General features: G+C 40.5%; 1 protein-coding gene across 1 annotated transcript in view; it reads left to right on the plus strand.

Annotated features, from left to right (window-relative positions):
• Positions 1–657: 657 nt before the first annotated feature.
• CPED1 (cadherin like and PC-esterase domain containing 1) overlaps positions 658–19,670 on the plus strand; it is a 282,813-nt gene continuing 263,800 nt past the window's right edge. The window contains exon 1 of the mRNA XM_039222864.1: positions 658–1,760. Coding sequence (XP_039078795.1) covers positions 1,512–1,760 — 249 coding nt within the window. The 5' untranslated portion in view covers positions 658–1,511. The remainder of the gene's footprint in view (positions 1,761–19,670) is intronic.

Consider the following 19,670-nt stretch of genomic DNA (forward strand, 5'->3'; position numbering starts at 1 on the left):
GCCCTACTAGAAGCGTCCTGGTGGCGGTGTGGACAGCATGAGATTGAGTTGAATTTGGATAAAGCCTGCTGTGTCTCTCTTTCCGCAGGACAATATTACTTGCTACTTATTCTTTTATTATAGGGGCAAAATATCAGGCAATTAGCCTTTGGAAGACTCAGTCATTCATCCAGGAAAGGAGCAGTAACAAGTGATAGGAGTTAGGTACTAAAGCAGAGAGATGACTAAGTTTTCTCTGGTGCCTTCACAGGGATTCCCAGTTCCGAGGTCCAGACAGTACCGTGGACCCTCTTAGCCACCGTCAGAGGGACCGCCCTTCCCTCCGGTGAAGATCCCAACAATTCAGGCACGGAGTTTCCTTTTCGCCTCGCCCTCGCCCTTTGTCATCAGTCAACGAAGCGCTGTTCTCCCAATGCTGTATTAAGGGAAAGAGATTACACAGGGGTCAAACCCCAAACGTGCATGTAAAGTTCTGCAGGCTGCGGGGAGACAGCCACATTTCCTGGGCAGCGGGGGGAAGCCCGCCGTCCCGAGGCGGAGCTGACGGCGCGCGGCTGCGGCCCCGGACCCCGCGCCGCCGGCCGTAGCCCCGCCCCGCCGCGCCGTCCCGAGCGGCCCCCGGCGCGCCGACCCAGCGCCCAGCCCGGAGCGCCGCGCGCGTGCGGGGGGCGCCGTGCGGCCGGGCGTGCGTCCGCGAGTGGGAGATGCATTGGCGTCACGCGGCCGGGTGTGTCCTTCCGCGTGGTTTTGATCAACAGTCCGTGAGGGGATCGTGAAAACTTTTCTCTGTGGCTGAAAGGATGAAAACTGAGTAAGTACACAGAACTTTGAACTTGAAGCGGAATGAGACAAATACGAGCAAAACTCCGGCAGTAACCATGTCCATTCAAACCGTGCGTTCCCTTTTTATGTGAAAAGCCGTGAATGCTTACGGGAAAGTGGCGATTTAAAACGGACCGAAGGGAAGCAGTGGAGGACCATGAAAGGCTGGAAGCGGGACTGCTCCAGACCCGGAGGAGAATGAGGAACTGCTCGGGCAAGCTGGCCCGCAACCCGCGGTGCAACAGGCACTTCTCGTTTTAACCTTTAGCGCTCTTCAGTGCCGTTTCTAGACTCCAGATTTACTCTGGTATTGTTTTCTCTTTTGCTGTAGAGTCTTTGCTGCGAGTCTAAGGATGTTGTGAAAGTAAGTCATCACCGGAAGCAACAGTTGGGCAGCCTGGGGGTACGCTCAGGTTATTAGTTACCACTAGTATTATTTTGATGTCTTTTTTAAACCCAGGCCAGCCACTTTTCAGTGTCATCCATGGGAAGGATCTTATTAACCGCCTCAGACTTTTGGGACCTATGATTCTTTGGCATGGTCCTTCGGAAAGTTCTTAAGCGGAGATGGAACACTCTTGATTGAAGTTGTGGAAGAAGACTGATTTGTATTTTTTCATGCTGGCAAAAAATAGCTGCTATGACTCTTCCGGCAACGTGGACAGGGGCCAAGTGAAGCTGAGCTGGTCATGGTCTGTCGTCCAGTGTTCCCTTGTCGTCGGCGATTTTGCCCCCGGCCCTTTTTGGTGGGCTTGGTGGTGGCCATCTGCCTCTTCTACCAGACCTTGACACTCCGAGGGACCAGGAAGCTCACAGCCCCTGTCCCTGGGGCCGCCCCAAACACACCCACCGAAACCCAAGCAAGCAGATGCAAGAAAGGAATCTCCCTGGACAAACAGTGCTTCCTTCCCTCCGGTAATGCACAGGAAATCAGAAAGGTAAGACGGTCATAAACTGAACCTTGACGTTTTCTGCAAAGACAGCAGTCTGCTTCTCTCTGTCCTTTCTGTAAAACTAAAATTAACTTCCAAGAGGTCTGAAAGGGATCCAGAGTAGAGTCGGCCCGGAGAGTGACCTTATGACAGTGAGACACATGTTAGCTTCAACTTCTTCTATTTACTGCCAGAAAGTGCAGGCCATTATTTCATCTCTTAGAATTTCACTTCATTTCAGCAATAGACAATTTGGAGGACATTGGAGTGATGTAAATTCTTTCTAAAATATTAGGATTCTAAGAGATCTGGAGATTTACAGTTCAGGAACATAAATCAGAGATTCAGAACATTGGATCAACGTTAAGTGTTTCCTCAAGGTAGTCACTCTGAGTGACCAGACCATTCCAGACTCAAAGATATTCCAGAATTCCATTTTATAATTGATTAAATCCAGTTTTCCTTGGCGAATGCATTTTTGAAGCAACATATTTGTTTCTGAACCATTTGAAAGAATAGTATAATACGTTTCCTCAAAAAAAAAAAATCGACGCCCTGAATTTTATTGTTTAAAGATTTTGGGAAATGTTGATTATTCTAAACTTACACTATTTATTTAGCTTTACTAATTTTTTTAAGTCTTGGAATAAACACAGAACACACAAAAAAGCCCTGCAGAGTTTCTGTTTTAGTATACCATTCTGTTCATGCCTGTTAGTGAAATGATGACCTTTAATATAATCCAGCCTAAAAAAGGAAAAAGAAATAGGAAAAAACACATGCAAAAATCCATAGTAGCAAAGCTACTGATTTCTATGCTATAGCAAGAGGTATAGCTATATAAATTATATTTAGCAATATAATTTAGGAATCTTTAAGTACTTTCTTATACCTGCAGTAGATTTAGGTAGAGCCTACATCTGTGGTTATTGTTTGGAGCAGAATTTCCTGTTGAATACACACTGCTGCTGCCATTATTGCTAATACCTCCAGCAGTACTACCATCGTGTTTCAAAAACTCCTTTATGCACTTCTTTTCAGACTCATAACCTTGTGAGACAGGTAAGGGAGGTGTGATGGTCATCGTTTCTCAGTTAAGATGACTGACACTCAAAGATGTTGAGGCAGGCCACAGGACTACCATGTGACGTGGTACGTCCACCCGGTTCCTACCACAGGACTGATGCTTAAATCAAAGTAGATTCAAAGCTCTAATAACAGTTCATGAAAACACAACTGTAAGAACTTGATGAGACACAAAATAATAGTAGGTTAGAACAAAAAAAAATTTTCAAATTTTAAGTGAGTGCCTTAGCTTATCAATGTCAAGAAACATCTTGGCCAAGAAATATGATAAAGAATAGCAGATAGCATCACCAGAAACACTTCTGGATGAAGTTTCAACTGGCAAGTGCGAATCAATTATTAGAGGTTCTGAAGTCAGTGAAGAATGTGTATGTTTTCTTCATTTATACTGACATCAATTTTTATTTGCATTTTTTGAATACATCAACTTTCTAGTGGGTGTAACCCGTGACTTGGAAAGTCACTTCTTGGTTTTTTTCCCCACTGTTAATGCATATAGTTTCTTTAAAAATCATTGAGATGGTTTTGCTCTTAAGTACGTATAATTTTTGCTAAGAATTGTGGATGAAAAGGTTTTCATTCATTAACTCACAGCCCTTCTTACTCCCTGCTTGACTTTACGTGACTGCTGCTTATGCCTGTAACATAGACATATGTTAACTGTTATTTGGCAGAGAATTCCACTTCTTCTTTGGTTCTCCCGCTACTTGTAAACCATCTGAAACTTATTGGCTACTCGTGTAAAGCATTCACTCTAGAATTTTCTTGACACACACAGAAATGCCAATCACATGATTTTTTCCCCCAAATTATTCACAGCCTTAAATATTTTAACCATAAGCAAGATTCTGAATTCGCAATTATAATTCAGAGGCCCGGTAGATATGAAAACTGAATTCCCAAACATTTGCCATCTCTCTCTCTTCTTAACTTGTGTCAGCCTTTGGTTTAGAGCCAGTTTTTATTAGAGATTGAAAAGAAACTAGAAAGAATCATATGGAAGTTAGTTACACCCAGATACATCTTAGTTCGCCTCGTGATACGTGTTCCAAAACAAGAATCAATTAAGAATCCAGTTTTGAAGATTAAACATTCTTGAAGAAAGTAAAAGTGAAAAAACAAATGTGTTTGGGATCAATATATAGATCATTCTCAAAAAGAGCTACCTTATGAGATTCATTAAAAAACTAACAGCATGCTTACACTGGTTTTCCCCAAGACCTAAAATATAGCTTTTGGGCATTTTACAAAAGCATTGTTTATGTCTAGAAATTTGGGGATTTGATATTACTTTTATTTACAAACCAAAACGTTCACTTTTCTAGGGCTTTCCCTTACTGGTATCCATCCATTTTAAATTGATTTTAAGAGTTACTTAAAATAGCTGATTTTGACCTAAGGTTCATGGATTCCAGGAAACATTTGGACTTTTAAGATGACCACCAAAGGCAGACACTGCATACATCGTATTGTGCATGTGCATATGCACAGTAGTCTGGGAAAAATCACGATCCTTCAGATATTCTAACCTAAAGAAATACTAAGAAGCAAACAGACAAAGTGCTTAAAAAGCAATGCGTTTAAACTTTCCTTGCCCCTCCAGCAGGTAGAAGTTGGGTTTGGAATTGTAAATCTGAAAAAGGAAAACAAAATCTTAATGAAAGGAGCCATGTGAAGATGTTTGAAAAAGTTACTGTGAATGTTGAAGTGTCTATAAGGGATAAGCATTCAGAAAGTAAAATACACTCACAGCCTATTTCTCGAATCATAGTTTTCTTACTGTCATGAATAAGCAGTAACTATTTCCCAGTCTGTTGGTTGCGGTTCTTTCTGAGAGAAGACCTTTTGTATTCTGTCAGCCTCGCAACAGAGGGGTCTGTGGTAGCAAATATTTAAAGGTGGGAGATGGACTGTGCCCTTTATACCTTTACAGCTGGGACCTGGTTCACTGTCTAAAACTGTTTTCAATACAGATTGAGGTCATGGTCTAGTATATGCCAACTTTCCATAGTGAGAGAGGACTCTCCCTCTTCTGGCCAAGTTTTAATTCTTTTTTTCCATCTGAACTTTCCAAAAGGACCTTGCTAAGCAGCTGTCCTTTCGTCATTTCTTCTGGGTTTCCTCGCAATGTTAGTTTGAATTTGGGCTGATAATCTGCCACGTTTTAAAACTACTTCAATTTAATGTCTAAACCGAAGACAATTTCATTTGTCTTCACTGAAGGAGATCACTCAGTAGATTTATGTATTTTCCTGGAATCTAACACTTAAATATTTCACAATGTCGAAACACATTAAATTATAAACAGACACAATGGAAGAAAATATGCTCAGTATAGATCCTTAGTGTTTGCTCCTTGAATGGAAACTTTACTATTTGGAGAATACGCTTACACTCACCGTAGCCATGTGGTACTGATTATCCCCTGTTGATGCTCCAGATGGAGAATTTCTAGTTCTTTGTTGCTTGACTAGTCATTCTCCATTTCTTCTGGCATCTCCATTCTCCTTCAGTGACTGTTCTCTACAACTGCTCTTCCCAGTATCCAACCATAACCCAGTGCAAATAATTGAGTGTTTTCATACAGATATACTCTATGTAATTTTGTTTGTGTCTCTAGTAATGCGTAATATTTTTAACATTGGGAAATTTCTAAAAATTGATTATTTGGCCCGGGTTTTCTATAAGCAGAACCTGAGGCAAATACATACAAGCTGACACTTGATTGGATGTTGCCATCCCAGGGATGCAAGAGTGGGTGGGGGGTGGAATAGGGAGAGAAACACAAATGGGTGCATTTAGAGGAGACATAACCAGAGAGGCTGGAGGAAACTCTGCTTCTCAGAACAGGCATTGTGGGGAAGGGGCAGAAGGGGCAAGTGGTTGATCTCCTGGCTTTCCCCTTCTTCTGTCTTTCATTGGTTAGGGTTGTTGCAAGCTACTACCACGTAGTGTTAACTTGGACTCTCCGGGTGGCCACTGGGGAAGCCTGGACCTCAGTGGGAGCAGTACTGCCAGGGCAAAGGTGGTCCCTCCTTTTCAATCAGTACCGTGCATAGGAACACTCCCAGGTCTGTGGCGGCCAAGGTGGTAAACGCAGTGTCCATCGCTTTCCACCACGTGGCACACCGTGATGTCCACTGGAGGGGTACGTGAGGCAAGGTGATCTGGCAGCTGATACAATAATTATGCTAATCTTGCTTTCTGAAAGTCACAGAAAATGTTGAAATGTGCCCTTACTCTTGGGAAATGGCATCGCTGTCTTTCAGTGAAGTATTTGTAATTATCTTACTTGGAACTCTCGTCTCCAACTGAAAAAAAATTCTCACTTCATCTTTACCCTTTCTCATCCTAATCTATTTCATTCATTCATTCTTTCACTTTCTTCATTCCTACAGTGACTATTTATTGAGCAGTCTATTGGTGCCAGACAGTACTAGGCACTGGTGACACAGAAATAAAGGACACTGTGAGACAGATGAGTAATTAAAAAAAATGCTAGGGAATCCATAACTTTACTAGAACATTTTGAAAGATGAGAAGGAGTTAGAAAGGGTGGAGAAAGAGAAATGTATTAAAAGCAGATAATGCCAGATATGCAAAGAAGAAATTCAATGGTATGATAGATTTGGAGGATTCAAAGTATTCACTATGTGGGGTGTGTGTGTGTGTGTGTGTGTGTGTGTGTGTCTGTGTCTGTGTCTGTGTTGCGTGCACTATGATGGGGAAGCAGAGCAGAAAGGCACATAAACGAGGTAGAAAATTCAGCAGGGGCTCGATGTGGGAATGTGGGCATGGTAAAGAATCTGGATTTTATCGTGAAGGCATCAGGGGACCTCTGAAGAGTGGTAAGCAAAAAGTGGCATGAATAGGTTTATGTTGTAGAGAACACTCCAGAACACATTGCAGAAATGGACTGAAGAGGGTAGAAATAAAGGTAGGGAGATCCAGTTCCAAGGCTGTTTCCCAATGCCTCTCCTTTGCCAAATCTTACTTTCCTCTTGTGTTCTTGAACACCACCTCTCAACATTTTCTGGAGGGATTCCAGAGTTATTCTCTATTAGTTACAATATTGCCGTTTCAAACCTTTCCAGTGGATGTGCCTTCTGCCAGGAAACATACTCATATCCTATGACAAAAAGCTTTCTTTGTTTCTGGCAATCCACTGAATCCAGGGTGCCCCCTCTGTCCTTTCCCTCAGAAACTGTGGCTGGTTCTCTTTGGATTCACTTGCTGACCTCCCCCTACCCCCCCGCCCCCGCCCATTCCTTCTCCTTTTCGTTTGGGCTTTTCTACTGAATCTTGTCTTCACTGACCCCTTGGCTACCAGATGAAATGATTTATTTCCAGTCTACATCCTTCTTCTCTGAAGCATTTCACACTATTGGCCAAAACTCTTTCTTTGAAACTTCCCTTGTGAATTCCATGCCACAGTGGGATTATTCTCTGATCACTATGGATAACTGGTGGTCTCTTTCAGGAGCCATTTCCTCTGACACTAAATGTAGACTTTGCCAAAGTTAGTGTATTTGGACCTTCAATCGTCCTATTTTGTACTTTTCCTTTGTGATTATATCAACTTTATATACTGTTAATTTTCAACCTCTATGGATAACCTATAGGTATATCCCTAGCTTGAATCTCCCTCTTGAACCCCCAGATCTGCAAATCCAATTTCTTGCTGTCTTTTATGGAGGAGTAATAAAAACTATTTAAACTCAAATATTTTTCTTTCAAAGTTTTCGTGCCCAAATCAGTGACTCCTCGTGATCTCTCTATTTCTGTGAAAAGGGCTCCTCCAATCCCCATTCTCCTGGATGCATAGATTTTAAACCTTAGAGTTATATTTGATACTACTTGCTCTTTCTCTCTACCTTGCCCCTCACCTAACCCATTGGCCTGGCTCCTTACTAAATCTGTTGCCGATCACTGATCCACGTGGTCATTTGGTTAGAAATGCCAATTAGAAAGGCCACAATGCTTTTCAAGTTATTTATTTTCTTTTTTTAATTGTTACCTTTTTAAAAAATTTTTAATTGTGGTAAAAAAATCCTATAAAATAGAAAATTTACCTTCATCATTTTTAAGTATACAACTCAGTAGTATTAACTATATTTATGCTGTTGTGTAAAGGCCACACACTCTTGCTCTGTTCACAATCCTTATTCAGAACCACTTGTTTCAAGCCAGCTCAACTTCTGTTTTGTTTCCCAGTCTGTTCTCCATTTCCCTGGCTTCTGGTACATTCCTAGATGTCCTCTTTGTGGTTTATATACTACCTTTAGACATACTGTTCCTTTTCCAACTCTGACCTCTGATTTCTCTCTGGAGACCATGATGCACATTTCACCCTTTATTATACTAAGTAATTTTAGTAAATATCACCTTAGCACAAACCTGTATCCCTGGTATGTAATGAGTTTTTCCTAAGACTCCAAATGAATCCAGGTAATAACTAACTAATATTCCAAAATCTTAGAGTTTACCTTCACAGCCTTAACGCTGTATCCTCACTGTCACTAACCTACACTATTTCAGTAATCTAAATAGTTCCCCTTCAATCTACTGGATATTCTAAGCCATCTGTGGACAACACCCATGATCTCTGTCCTCAACAGCCTTCAGGAGTTGTTGTATTGAACCCACTAAGTTGAGTAGAATCTATCCCTCTCGCTCCTGGTATGTCCTAACATACTTTTATGGTCTTATGTTCCGTTCTGCTTTTATTTGTAATCCACAAGCCGGCCTTACCCTAGTTACCATCTTTGCCTGGAGTCCTCTCCAGTGAGTCTGCCCTAATCAATACCTCTAGACATCTTCACAATCATTCCTCAAGCATTCTGGAAACTGGAATTTCACTTCCTCCTGGTGGCAGGCCTTGTCTCCATGACTTGATGTGTGCTTAAGCATCCCTAATAAAACTTATTTTTCAATACAATTATTTAGACATGAAGAAACTTCTGGAAATAAGGTAGAGATCATTAGGTTTGAGATCTTTGTAAGTGAGAAAAATGAAGCTCCCAGAAAGGAAGTGCCTCTCAGAGTAACAAATGGCGTTGATAACCATGACAGGATTGGCCTGAGACCTGTGATTTACTAGCTGTATCCATTCTGTTTCCCTGTACTATCTCCATTTTATTTCTGTATACTCCATTCTATTTTCATATAAGCTCCATCCTATTTCCATATACTCTCTCCATTCTATTTTCATGTAATCTTTTCATTCTATATCCATATATTATCTCCATTCTATTTCCATATACTCTCCATTCTATTCTAGTATATTATATCCATTCTATTCTCATATACTATATCCATTCTATTCTCGTATACTATATCCATTCTATTCTTGTATACTATCTCCATCCTATTTCCATATACTCTCCATTCTATTTCCATATACTCTCTATTCTATTTTCATATGATGTCTTCATTCTATTTTCGTATAGTATATTCATTCTATTTCAATATACCCTTCATTCTATTTCCATATACTCTTTTCATTCACTGGCATTATGGAATGAATTGCATTCCCCTTGAAAATGATATGTTGAAATCCTAACTCCAGTACCTCAGAATGTGACATTCAGAAATACGGTTGTCATAGATGTAATTAGTTAATATGAGGTCACACTGGAGCATCATGGGCCCCTAATCCAATACGACTATTATTATATGAAGATAGTCGAATGAAGACAGAGACACATGGGAAGCATGCCATGTAATGATGAAGATAGAGATTGGAGTTGTGCAGCTGCAAGCCAAGGAACCCCAAAGGTTGCCGGCAAACCATGAGAAGGTAGAAAGAAACAAGGAAGAATTCCTCTACAGTTTTCAGAGGGAGCATGGCATGGCTGACACCTTGATCTCAGGCACCTACACTCCAGAATTGTGAGACAATGTTTCTGTTATTTTAAGCCACTTGTGTAGTACTTTGTTATGGCAGCCCCAGGAAACATAAAATTTAGGAGGCAGAACAGTTCAGCACATGAGCTCTGGAGTCAAATTAATAGCACTTGTTACCTTGCTACCTTGGGCACATTTCTTGATCTCTCTAGGATTTCATTTTTTCTTGCCTAAAAGGGATATCTTATCACCTACCTTACAAGGCTAACATGAGGCTTAAGTGAGATAAATCTTGTGAAGCACTTATGTGGCTGACACATAGAAAGTGCTCAATAAATATTAACCATTATATAATTTTCTTGAGGATTTACTCATCCCCATAGTCCTTACAGACTCTGCCGTTTGGCCTTCACAAAATAGGTGAGCAATAAATAATGGCTGCAGTGAACATGAGTACCTGGGTAAGGAGAGTCTGAGATGAAAGCCTTGTTGAGTTTTTCTCCCTCTCTGGCATCTAAGCTGTTGCCTTTTCACACTAAAATGTGCCTTTAGAATCAAGACAAGCCTTGGGGAAGCTGTTATGTCAGTCAGAGTCAGGCCAGTTTATCTCTAGGCAAGGTCGTTGATTTGGGCTGAGTCTTTCCTTTTTCTAAAAAATTTAAGATGCTGGGATTGACATACTATAGTTGAGGATGTGGAGGGATGAGTTGGATGGGGAGTATAGGAAAGAGGTTAAGATTTTGGACCCTGGACAAATAAATATATTTATATGTTGTCTTTCTCCTGACATACAATATAAACTCTTTATGAGCAGGTACATGATTTAATGTGTTTACTGCTTACGACCCCAGTGCCAAAACAATCTCACACATAGTGAACTCTGAGTAAATATCTAATCAATAAATGAATGAATGAATGATGACTTTGAGGATCAGAGAAAGCCTACTTTAAAGCAGAGACCAGAAAATGAGAAGTCCTTCCATCTCTTTTATTTTTGTTTTGAGCTCTCAGATCCTCCACCCCATCTTTTTTCTTGTGCCAGAATCCCTTGAACCCCTTTCTGGACCATCTGTTCTTATACTTGTGACTAACGCTAATCATCTTCCATCTTGCTACATTGAATCTGCTTCAGTTATCATCCATTTCTCCTGCTCTCTTTAGCTCATTTGCCTAATTGGGATCTTTATCCTGTAAGAGATCTCAGGTATCTACTGTATTTAAGAAAGAGGAAGGAGGAGGAGGAGGAGGAGAAGGAGTAAGTACATCTTTTCCCAACCAGTGTGCCTTTCTAATTACTTCCCGTCGCTTGGCTTCTTGGTCACCATCATCTAACCTCTCTTTCTTTTTTTCTAACAAATTAATTCCACTAAAAATTGAGCTTTTCCATTTCCATTTTATATTTATATTTCAACCATATTTGAAGGTAAATATTTTAAAAGTATGCTGATAGGAATCTAAATACAGGGGTCTATGCACAGGAGTCTCTCAGGAGATGATGTCAGCATACTAACAAGTATGTGACTTTCAGAGAATTAGTTGGGCTGCCTGATGAGCATTTAATGCCTGTGGATTTCTTTGAGATAGTTGATTAGAGCTATGTTAGATTTTTATAATGAAATATGCACACAGGTGAAAAATTTTTCATACTGAGAGAATTTTAAACAAATTCAAATTTGCTTACATTGGATAAATTTTAATGAAGTCTTGATGAAGCTCATATTTAAGCAAGTTATGTTAAATTTCCTATGAATCAAAGAATTAATCAATTTATGGGTGTCATTCTTTCTTGTTTTTTCAAGATAGTGGCAATAGCTTCTGCTTCTTTCTCCCTCTGAGCAATTCTGTTTTTTTTTTTTTTTTCCTAATGGAATTGGAAACTCACATAAACTCTCTGAAATGGAAACTGCTAGATACACTCACATTATAAAAAGTGCTTCTTGTTATCAACTTTGAGTCTGTGGCCTTTTGGGGTGAAAGGAATGTTTGATTTCATTTTTCCCTTTGGTTTCCTTTGGACATTTTTTTCTAAGGAGCCATTCTCACTAAAAGGATGAGCTCATTTTCTAAAACAGGATTTATGTTCTCTAACAAAAACTATACCAAAGTTGGAAATTTGCATGGTAAATAGTACTTTGGCAACGTTTGCACTTTCCAGAGACTTGTTCAAAATGTGAAACCAAACATCTAGAATTATGTACAGGGTTGAAAAGGAATATAATAATAAAACATAAATTGAGGTTTTGTCATATGTAAGTATCTTAATGAACAGAAGTTATTTAACTTTCAATTAAATTCATTAAGAGAAGCTAATTTACTTAAGACCCAAAATTAATAGATGAACAAAATAGTCATTAAGAAGAACACATGGACTTGGAAGAGCAGAATGGGTCCAATCATGTGTGCTGAAATGTAACTACATTTGATATCTCTAGTCCTTACTTGGGGACTCTCAATGGAACCCCTGTCGGTTTGCTTAGGATGCATCCCAATCAGATAAACTTGCTAAGGGGAGACTCCGAGACCCTGCCTATTGGTGGGAATATACCTAACTATCTCCATCAAGCCTGCTGACCTCAAGCCTGTTAAGTATGTTGAATAAGAAGTCTCATAGAGCATAGGTATGTTGTGGAACAAACATGGGCTTTGGTGCACAGTGGTTCAGATTCTAGCTGTGTAATATACTAGTAGAGGTCATAGGCAAATTTTACCTCGATTTCTAAATTCTCCATTTTTCTCACTGGAAAAATGGAGCTAACTAAGCCTGATGTGTGAGAATTGAATAGGTGTCTGAAAACACATGGTGCTGACCAAGGTTTGTATTCAGTAAATGTTGATGTTTTTCCTGACCCAAGAAGTTGGATTTAAGCTCTGACCGCAAAAACAAGCACTTTAAATGGATTATACTGTATATTTTTTTCCAGAATAAACGTATGTAGATCCCACTTTTGATCTTCAGTCTATGTGCTTTCTTCACTATACTCTGCTTAAGCAATTATTTAAAGTATCATGTTCTATGCTAGCAGTCTTTAGAGTTTCTCTTTGATACCTCTGGATGAGTCAAATGCAAGCACTTACACTGGTTTTCTTTTTTTAATTTTAATTTTTTTGTTTATTTTTGAGACAGAGAGAAACAGAGCATGAGCGGGGGAGGGGCAGAGAGAGACGGAGACACAGAAGCCGAAACAGGGTCCAGGCTCTGAGCTGTCAGCCTAGAGCCCAAAGCGGGGCTTGAACCCATGAACTGTGAGAGCATGACCTGAGCTGAAGTTGGATGCTTAACCGACTGAGCCACCCAGGCATCCCATCCACTGGTTTTCTAAGGATACATGAACAATACTTCCTGCCTCTCCTGGTCAAGAAAGCGTTTGGCTCTAAGTAGTAGGAATGCAGCACATCTTCCCTGGTTTATGAAGTGTAAATTACGCACAAATTTTGATATTTTAATTCTCTTCATAGCCAATTTCTTATAACACACCTCACAGCTGATTTTTGACAAGTCAAAGCTTGTATCTGCTGTCCTAAGTATATTCTGACTATGCCTCAGAGAGCAATCTGGGAAAAATGACTAATTCAGGATGGGAGATTCAGACAAGGGAAAGGCCTCATGATAATGAATAATCTATAGGGAGAAAAGAGAGTTTGTTAAATAGTAATATTGCTTTAGCAACCTGATGTTTCTTCCTTTTGACATAAGGAAAAGTAGACTGTGTTGGGGTGGTGGTGTGTTTGTTAAAGGTCAGTGTATCTGAGGCAGATCCTTCAATTCTCTGCTCACTCTCTCCTCAGGTGAAAGAGAAAAAGAACTAAAAAATAACTAATGGTTTTTAAGGAGGGCACATGTTGTGATGAGCACTGGGTGTTATATGTAAGTGACAATCACTAAATCCTACTCCTGAAACCAATATTACTGTGTATGTTAACCAACTAGAATTTAAATAAAAAATTTTAAAAAAAGGAACTAATGGGGACCCACTTCTAATGCTGAAGAGTTGAGTGACTATGAACAAGTGACTTCTTTGGTTTCTTTTCATATCATATGGCGTAGAAATGGAAATATCTGTACCAAAGATGTTGTGGGATCAAGTTAGACACTATAGCTCAGAATGTTTTTAAAAAACATTGAAATTATAAAAGGCAAGGAAATAAATATTATCAATTCCATTAACAGATAAACTGGGGTGGGGGGTGCCTGCTTGGTTCAGTTGATTGAGCATATGACTCTTGATTTTGGCTCAGGTCATGATGATTTCACTGTTCTGGTATTGAGACCGTACCTCATGTGGTGCCATACTGGGTGTGGAGTCTGCTTGGTACTCTTCTCTTTCTCTCTCTCTCTCTTTTTCTTTACCCCAGCCCTCCCATCTGCACGCATACGTTCTCTCAAAAAATTAAGTTAAAAATTAAATTAAATTAAAAATGAATGGAAAAAAAACTGAGGCATGTAGAAAGCTTTGAGTTTATTTGAGCAAAAATTGATTCTAATCAGGAAGTGCCAAACTGGAAGTGGTTAAGAGTGTTTCCGGGTCAGGAGCTGAGGAAGAGACTTTAATAGAGAAAAGGTGAAGGCAAGGTAAAACAATTATTTTTGTTTGTTTGTTTATTTGTTTTAAGAAAGAGGGCATAAGTGAGGAGGGAAGAGAGAGAGAGGTGGAGGGAGAGAATCCCAAGCAGGCTCTGCAATGTGTGGAGACCAAGGAGGGGCTCAAACCCACGAATCATGAGGTCATGACCTGAGCTGAAATCAAGTGTCAGATACTTAACCGACTAAGCCACCCAGGCACCCTAAAGTAAGGCAATTATCGATTGGCTATAGCTTAAACCCTAGCTGGCTATTTATGATTGTTTGTCCTTAGATTTTGATTTCCTAACCTTGAGGGATTTATAGGCTTAGATTTTGGTTTACCTTAAATAGGCCACCACTGCATTATAGCCGCTTAGCCTAATAGCTCCCGTGTTCAATTAGTTTTAACACATCCCAAAGGATAATGTCAGGAAAATATTCTCACTGCATTTAGCATCTCTTGAGGGAAAAGAATGCATGTAGGTAACATAAGTGTATCGACAATACTCCTTTTTTCATTAAAAAGTTACAATATAATGTACTTGACAAATGTTAAGTTTTACAGTTATGTTTCAGCATGCCACCAGAAGTCCAAAATTGTAGTGTCACAATTGACTTTCCTCTTGATGTTTCACTGTTTCTTTAACAAGCAATAGGAAGTATAATAGCATTCCAATAGTTTCAGCCCTAAGCCTAGTTCTTCCCTGGTGGAAAATCTAGCATTAATTTAGCCAAAGTGCACAAATGCTTCAGGAAAAATGTGACAGGAAATTAACTTTTCTGTAGCAGTGCAGAAACTATCTGACCTTAGTGAAGCATCAACCAGAAAGTTGACTTTCATATTGAGTAGGAAACTTTCCCTACTAGACACACCCAGAGGGCAGAAGTGATTTCAAGTGGGTTTTCCCTCATTCTACCTTTATTATTCTCTCTCTCTCTGTGTCTCTCTCTGTCTCTCTCTTCTCTCGTAAACAGTGAAAACATTAATAACACATCTGAAGCTTTGTGCACACAAGCTAAACCTACTTGTCCAAATATTTTAGCGCCGCACACACTATTTTAAAAGCAGATAGATTTGGAGCAGAGGTGTTTTTGTTGTGGTGGTGGTGGGTTTGTTTTGTGGAGGAGAAGATAAAGATGACAGAAAAGGAGGTAAACTGATTAGTTTTCTTTTAAGGAAACAGTGGTTCAAGCAATATTTTGTCTGCTTTAAACAAACTTGTTTGCTGGAGAACAGATAAAATGCAGTTGTGAAAATATATTCTATCATAAATATAAACTTTAGGAAGTGAGAACTGTCTCCTGTTTTTAATATAAAATGATGACATTTCATTTTAGTTTTATTAGTAGTAGTAGTATTTAGAGAGAGAGAGCTTGAGTGGGAGAGAAGGAAAAAAGGAGAGAGAGAGAGAGAGAGCATTTCCATGCTCAATGTGGAGCCCAACACAGGGCTCAGTCTCATGGCCTTGGGATCGTGACCTGAGCCAAAATCAAGAGTGGATGTTCAACCAACAAGCCACCCAGGTGCCCCAAAATAATGACATTTTAAAAGAAAGCCTCCTTTCTGTGATGTAAACGAAAGGATGTCTCATCCTCCAATAATGTGCACAGGGTCCTCAGCATAATTCTTAGAAAAAAAAAAAACCTGAAAACGTAACCAAGAATTAATAATAATGTCACTACTCTCTGTAAAGTCTAGCATTTAAACAAAACCTTTGTTAAGAATTTTTAATGTTTATTTATTTTTGAGAGACGGAGAGAGTTATGAAGGGAGAGAGGGAGAGAGAGAGAGGGAGGGAGACAGCATAAGCAGGGGAGGGACAGAGAGAAAGGGAGACACAAAAGCGGAAGCAGGCTCCAGCCTCTGAGCTGTCAGCACAGAGCCCAACACGGAACGCAAACTCATGAACTGCGAGATCATGACCAGAGCTGTAGTCGGACACTTAACTGACTCAGCCACCCAGGTGCCCCTAAACAAAACCTTCTAATAAATTACTAGCAGTTGGATCAGGGCAGAGATCAGGTTGAGACAGAGCCTGGTATGTAAGTTGAATGAATCAATAGGATCTAGTATAATTCATGCCGTGTGTCCAGTTTAGGGCTTCCTGTGGTGCCAGTGGTCCTTACATTTTTCTTTTGTGTTTTCATTTGGATTTTTAAACTCTGTCTCCCCACATAATCCATCTTGGTGCTCCTCAGTTTATAAGATGTCCTCCCTTTCCTGAAAAGACGAAACCAATTTATTACATTAGAAGAGATGGTTTCCTGGCCTATGAGACCTTTTTGCTGGACCCTTTAAGAATAAACTGGACCTCTGGGAAGGGAACACGCTTTCCTAGCCAGTCACATAAGAAAGCCAAATGCTACTCTGCAACATAATCCATCCCCTAAGGGAAGAATTGCAGAGTTTAGGGAGCTGAAAATTTGATAGCAGTATTAGATGATGTCTTCTTCCTTCCTCTAGAGATAGTGCTTATTTTGTGGTATTACTAGATATCATTTCCTGCCAATTTTTGACTTTTAAAGCAAAAAGTTGGCTATCGAATACGTAAGCATTCTAGAGTGAGTATGTAATTTAGAAAGCTCTAAGACAGATTTTGAGGGGAATATGTGAGGTTGTGTGAAGATGTGTTCGTGTAATATTGTAGCATGTGGCAGCATGAGCAGGACCAGGGTAGACTAGGTGGAGGCTTCTGGAGGGGAAGAATGAGAAGGAGAGATCCCAGGGCTCAGTCAGGCTGGGACCATGTTACCCAGGGTAGTCTCCAAGGAGAGCTACAGTTGTATATTAGTACTGGCCAGTGAGCTGAAGGGATGAGATGAGGAGACGGTGGAGCATCAACCGCCACAAGGGTGCTCCAAGTATGCAGAAAAGCAAAATGAGTCCCAAGTCATAAAGGTGTGCGTGAGGAGACTGGGTGTGTAAATTTGGTTTAAGGCAGGATGTTTTTTTCATGCAGAGCGTGGTGCCTGTGTATTTAACGTGTTCCTACATTCATCCTAGCGCTTTGTGCCCTACATGGGTAGGAGGCAGAGTTTCTCTGGATTTGTGAGGTATGGGCCTCTGTCCCCTGGCCTTTCATTCAACCAAGCACTGCAGCTGACCTTTGCTGCCCTGGAAATAGGGGCACCTGCAGGGAGGATGTTGGTTTTCCATCTGTGCAGTTCATGGGGACCCTGGATTTCTGGGAAGAATCTGGATCAAATAAATGGTGGCTCCAGGGCTGTGAGTACTGAGGGGCAAAGACAGGAGCCAGAGATCTACCTGCATGGGACTGACAACGTTAGACTCTTATCTGAAGTGGGGTTAGGAGCCTCTCAGCCTCTCAGCCTCTCCTGGGGGGTCTGACTGTGGTGACTGGGTCGGCAGTGGATGGAGAATCTTAGTCCCCATCTCAGTGCCTGAATTCTACCCTTACTTCTGGCAGATGTTTTTTTAAGGCTGGACTCTCTGTGCAGAGTGGGTCATGTTCACTCTGGCGCTGAAAGATTCGTGGCTGGCCAGCACACTTTTTTATCGTGATGGCTGCTGCAGAAGCCTGGGATCCCTGTGTGTGTGGTTTTGAAGTGCAGAGAGGACTGCAGGGCTAAGGAGGAGGGTGGGGCTCATAAACTGGGCTGGTGCTGGGCGGTTAGCAGCTAGCCTTGTGGCAGAGAGAGGTGGAGAGAAGAGAATGAAGATGGAAATGGAGAATGCATATAAGGAGCTCAGGAATTTCCTAGGTGAATGCTATAGAAGGTCCTAAGACTAGATGATGATGACCATTAACTTCTAAGCAAAAAGAGGGAATGTAACGTGCTAGAGGGCTTTTTATATCCCAGTTGTGAGTTTATTTATAGAACATTATAATGAAGTATAAAATTAAATCATATTTAGTTATGCAGTTAACATACTGCTTAAGTTTTATGTAGCACCGAAAAATCTAAAAAGTATGTCCATTTTATATATGATATCAATAGCCTTTTTCTTTCATGATATGTTTGCTCTAACACTGAATTTTTATGAAAGAGAATACTAGAAATGGTCGATTATGTTTAAATGTGTTAATGTCTCTACTATATAAATACTGCCATATTCTATACCACTTGTAATTTGAAAGAACCCTATGAAATCACATGATAGTATTTTTTAAACATTTATTTATTTTTAACAGACAAGAGCATGAGCAGGGGAGGGGCAGAGAGTGAGGGAGACACAGAATCTGAAGTAGGCACCAGGATCTGAGCTCTCAGCACAGAGCCTGATGTGGGGCTCGAACTCACAAACTGTGAGATGGTGACCTGAGCTGAAGTTGGATGCTTAACTGACTGAGCCACCCAGGCACTCAGGCGTTACTGATATTTTTAAGGTTTTTTTCTTTGGAAAATTCATTATACAAGGAAGCCATTAAGACTGATGCAGCTCTGATGTCATGGAGGCCTAAGCCTGGAAATGCCTCAGGGTTACGAAATCAAAATGCTAAGGACGGCCAATCATAAGAAAAAGCAAGCTGTAGCCAATCAAATAATTTCTGTTCTTTACTTCCATACTTTTCTCTGTCTAACCTTTTCCCCTGGCTCCTGGGGCAGAGCTCTCCTAACCACTTTGGGTTTGGCACTGCCCAATTGGAATGGATTTTGCTCAAATGAACTCTTAAAATGCTGCATATGCCTGTTTGTCTTCTAATAATTTAAGCCATTTTAATTTGCCAAGAGGCTCTTTTTAAAAATATTTTTCAATGTTTATTTATTTTTGAGAGAGAAAGAGTGCATGACCAGGGGAGGGGCAGATAGAGAGGGAGACATAGAATCCGAAGCAGGCTCCAGGCTCTGAGCTGTCAGTACAGACCCCAGTGTGGGGCTCAATACTACGAACTGTGAGATCATGACCTGAGCTGAAGTTGGACGCCTAACCGACTGAGCCATCTCAGGCGCCTCTGTCAAAAAGCTCTTTTATGCAATCGCTTCTTTAAGAGATATTTAATATACTTTACATTTATGAGGTGCCATGTATATTCAGCTGCTTTTATCCTCACCGAGTCTCGTTCAGTCCTTCCTCTAGCATGAAAAGTAAGATGGAAGGTTGGTACTCATTTGCAGACGAGGAAAGTGAAGTACATCAAGTAGACCTTAATTGGCATCAGCAGATAATGGAAGGCGGGAAGTAGAGGGGGAATCTAGGATTTAGAAGGCCTTGGGAAGTTGTTGGCAAAGACTTAAACTAGATTCAGAGTCTCTGACATCTATAAAAATGTTTGGTAGATTGTATGATGCTTAGGTACTGATATTGCCGTAATGACCCCAGTGTTCTTTCCTGTCTGTCACATTGCTTTTGTAGGGACTTACTATTTTAAGACCGAATTGCTGAATTAACTCGTTGTTTGGGCATCCAGGGACAGAGACTTGCTATTATTTTAACATTTTTCCAAAGAACAAGGTCTCCC

This window comes from Hyaena hyaena, unplaced genomic scaffold (genome assembly GCF_003009895.1).
Source record: "Hyaena hyaena isolate Hyena2069 unplaced genomic scaffold, ASM300989v1 scaffold_1207, whole genome shotgun sequence".
In the NCBI taxonomy this organism is placed as follows: Eukaryota; Metazoa; Chordata; class Mammalia; order Carnivora; family Hyaenidae; genus Hyaena; species Hyaena hyaena.